The sequence below is a fragment of the Apium graveolens genome, chromosome 7 (assembly GCF_009905375.1).
Source record: "Apium graveolens cultivar Ventura chromosome 7, ASM990537v1, whole genome shotgun sequence".
Classification (NCBI taxonomy): Eukaryota; Viridiplantae; Streptophyta; class Magnoliopsida; order Apiales; family Apiaceae; genus Apium; species Apium graveolens.
This window is the reverse complement of record NC_133653.1, coordinates 54,009,969-54,013,928: the sequence shown is the minus strand read 5'-3', so window position 1 is coordinate 54,013,928 and position 3,960 is coordinate 54,009,969. Positions and strand designations below refer to the sequence as shown.

Below are 3,960 nucleotides of genomic sequence, written 5' to 3'. Positions count from 1 at the left end.
GAGTTTAGAAAGAACATCTCAATATTAAGTTATTCCAAATTGAATGATACTCCTTATAACTAAACGGATATTATTGAAACACTTCTCTCTCATTTTTTCTCTGGAAGTCCAGAGTTTTTTATCTCTTATCTATGTGACAAGTTTGTTTTCTTTCTGTCTTTCAGATCTATTAATCTACTTCGCTCACGTTAAAAGATTATCACTATGAATTACGATAAAGAAAATATAGAGAAATTGTATGAGAGACTAACGATGGAGGAAGAGGAGGCTGAAGGTATTATAGTTGGGGCTGAAGAAGGACGGGAAACAAAAGAAAGCTTTGTACTGGTGGGAAGATTTCTGACGGAAAAACACGTAAATTTTCAGGCAATACCGAATGTATTAGCATCGGTGTGGAGGCCAAAAGAAGGTATGGAAGTACATGATATTGGTGGATACAGGTACTCCTTTGTATTTTATCACATCATGGATCTCCGTAAAATTCTAGAAGGGGGACCATGGTCATATGAACAAAACATGCTTGTGTATCATAAAATGCAAGAAACGGAGGATGAACATCAAGTGCCGTTGAATGAAGTGGAGATTTGGGTGCAGGTACACGATATACCCAAAGGTTTCATTTCTGAAACTATTCTAAAGAGTATTGGAAACTTCATAGGTACGTATGTCAAATCAGACCCTGGAAGCTTTGATGGTGCATGGAAGGCGTTCGTAAGGATAAGGGTTAACCTAAATATCCAAAAACCATTGAAGAGACGAATGAAAATCAAGCGGGAAGGTGGCAATTGGGGATGGGTGAACTTTAAGTATGAAAGACTTGGGAGTTTTTGTTTTGTATGTGGAATTATAGGACATACTGAAAGAGAATGTAACATTGTGTATGCCAATCCGGAGAAGGAGATTGAACGAGCGTATGGGACTTGGCTTCGAGCATCAGGGCGTGGGGGGAAACAAAATGCTGGTGCACGGTAGTTGAGAACACTAGGATCTGGTGATAGTTGGACGGAACATGGCGGACGATCGAAGCAACAGATGGGAGAAGATGACAGTGCAAATCAAATGGCGAGATTTACGGAAATGACAGGTGTGGTGCACGAAAATGTGGGCGATAAGTATGCAGTTATTGTTGCAGCACGTAATCAGGGGGATAGAGAAAAGGAAGGGAATAATATTAATTTAAATATGGAGAAAAATCAGGAGAATTTAGATGTTATTTTGGAGGCAAAGAGAAAACGGGTATGGATAAGTCAAAATGAGGAGGAGTATGGGCCTGAGTTGATGCAAACAGATGGGCCAAAAAATAATACGGAGCTGGCTTTGAATGAATCGAATGAATCAAAAAACTTGTAAGGGGCGGGACCTGGATTCCAGGCCCGCTGAGTATTATGAGTTTCTTTACTTGGAACTGTCGTGGAATGGCCAATCCACGAGCAGTTCGATTTCTAAAAGAAATCACTACTCAGTTACGGCCATGTTTGATTTTTTTGTCAGAAACTTTAGTATGTAAAAATAAGATTGAAGAGATTTGTAAGGGGATCCATTATAGTGGATGTTTTACTGTAGATGCTTAAGGGCATGGAGGAGGATTGGCGTTGATTTGGAAAAATGAAGGAGGGGTCGAAATAAAAGGAAGTTGTAACCATTACATAGATTGCGAAGTAAAGTGTGATCAGATCGGAAGGTGGAGGTACACGGGTTTCTACGGATGTCCTGAATGTTACAGGCGTCGAGAATCATGGAGTATTCTAAAGCATTTAGCTAGCCAGTCTCAATTGTCGTGGTGCATATTAGGGGACTTTAATGACATTATGTTTGCTCACGAAAAGAACGGAGGAAGACCGCATCCAAGTGCTCTTTTGGAAGGGTTTAGTAATACGGTTAGTGAATGTGGTTTGATTGAAATAAGTTCTAGTGGGAGTGCATACACATGGAAACGATCGAGGGGTACAGTAAGGTGGATCCAAGAAAAGCTTGACAGGGGACTAGCGAACCACGAGTGGAGAAACATGTTTTCGACAGCTGAGGTAAGAGTTTTAGAAGTTTCCACGTCATATCATTTACCTTTATATCTTGAGTTAAATAGAACGATGTATACACCAAAGGTGAGGCGCTTTAAGTTTGAGAATGTGTGGATAAGGGAAGACGAATGTAAGAAAGTGATTCAAGAAAGTTGGGGATATGTTGAAGGCAGGAGTATCATGGAAAAAATGGAGTACTGTTGCTTAAAGTTAGAAGAATGGGGGGAGGAAAAGTGAAGGAGATGCGTTTGCAAATTCAGGAATGCATAAATAACATGAAAAAGTTTCGTTCAAGACGGGATGGGTATGGAGTGACTAAATATAATGAGGCGAGAGAAGAGTTCTTGAAGCTTTTGGAGAAGCAAGAAGTGTATTGGAAACAAAGGTCCAAACAATTCTGGCTCAGAGAAGGTGACCACAATACTAAGTTTTTCCATAAATTTGCGTCAGGAAGAAGAAAACAGAATCAGGTGACAAAGTTAAAAGACTCGAATGGAGAGTGGAAAGAAGATAAAGATGGAGTCAGGAAGGTGATTATTGACTATTTTTCTGAGTTGTTTCAAAGTTCAGGTGTGAATGCAGAACTGTCGGAAAGAGATACAGTAAAACGAATCACAGAAGAGCAGAATAATGATCTCATAAAACCTGTTACGAGGGAAGAAGTTAAAAACGCTGCTTTCGCAATGCACCCGGATAAATCTCCCGGGCCCGATGGATTAAATCCTGGTTTTTTCCAAGCATATTGGAGAATTATAGAAGAAAACGTGGTTAAATTCTGTCAACAGTTTGTTAGTACAGGTGAACTACCATGTGGAGTAAATCGAACAGTGGTGTGCCTTATCCCAAAAACTAAACAGCCTCAGCAAATGACTGAGTTGAGACCAATATCACTATGCAACGTGTTGTTCCGAATCTTATCTAAGGTTCTGTCAAATCGGTTAAAGCAATGTTTTCCATCATTAATTTCAGAACAACAAAGTGCTTTTGTGGAGGGGAGACAGCTTACAGACAATGCGCTTATAGCTTTTGAGGTTAACCATTACATTCGGAGGCGTACGCAAGGGGTTAATGGTGTGCTGGGATTAAAACTTGACATCTCTAAGGCCTACGATAGGCTAGAATGGCATTTTCTGGATACAATGATGGAGAGATTTGGCTTTAATAGTGTATGGAGGAATCGAATTATGAGCTGTGTTAATTCAGTGTCATACAGTTTTATTTAAGACGGTGAGGTCTTTGGCAATGTTCAACCAAGTCGAGGAGTTAGACAAGGGGATCCCATTTCCCCTTATCTATACCTACTATGTGCAGAGGGTTTGAGCTCCATGATTAGGAGAAATGAGGAAATGGGACTGATACATGGATGTAAATAGCTCGTGGTGCACTAGTTGTTTCATATTTTTTTTTTGCAGACGACTGTTATCTCTTCTTTAAAGCTACAGTCGCTGAAGCAACGATTATGAAGAATTTGCTAACTAAGTACGAAAAAATGTCAGGGCAAGCAATAAATTTTGGCAAGTCCAACGTAGTCTTCAGTCCAAATACTAAGACTGATCAAAGAACGCATGTATGTAATATTTTAAGAGTTCGAGAGATAGCAATTCCGGGGAATTACTTGGGCTTACCAATGCATATAGGAAGAAGAAAGAATAATGTGTTTAAGTTTTTAAGTGAGCGTGTAACTCAGAAACTGCAAGGTTGGAAAAACAAGCCAATATCGAAGGGGGGGATATTGATCCTTTTGAAAATGGCTGCTCAAACAATCCCGAATTTCTGGATGCAGTTGTTCTTAATACCAGCTGAAGTATGTAACGGAATTCAAAGACAAATGAATTCATTTTGGTGGGGTTCTGGAGGGTCAAACAGAGGGATCAAATGGTTAGCCTGGGACAAACTTTGCGTTGATAAAGCAGGGGGAGGTTTAGGATTCAGGGAGTTAAGT

The 3,960-nt window shown here is 39.9% G+C and overlaps 1 protein-coding gene across 1 annotated transcript; it reads left to right on the top strand.

Moving 5' to 3' along the window:
- The first annotated feature begins 252 nt into the window (after nt 1–252).
- On the top strand, nt 253–972 carry LOC141673656 (uncharacterized protein At4g02000-like). The gene has a single exon (XM_074480402.1). The coding sequence runs from the start codon at nt 253–255 to the stop codon at nt 970–972; it is 720 nt and encodes a 239-aa protein (XP_074336503.1).
- Nucleotides 973–3,960: the final 2,988 nt, after the last annotated feature.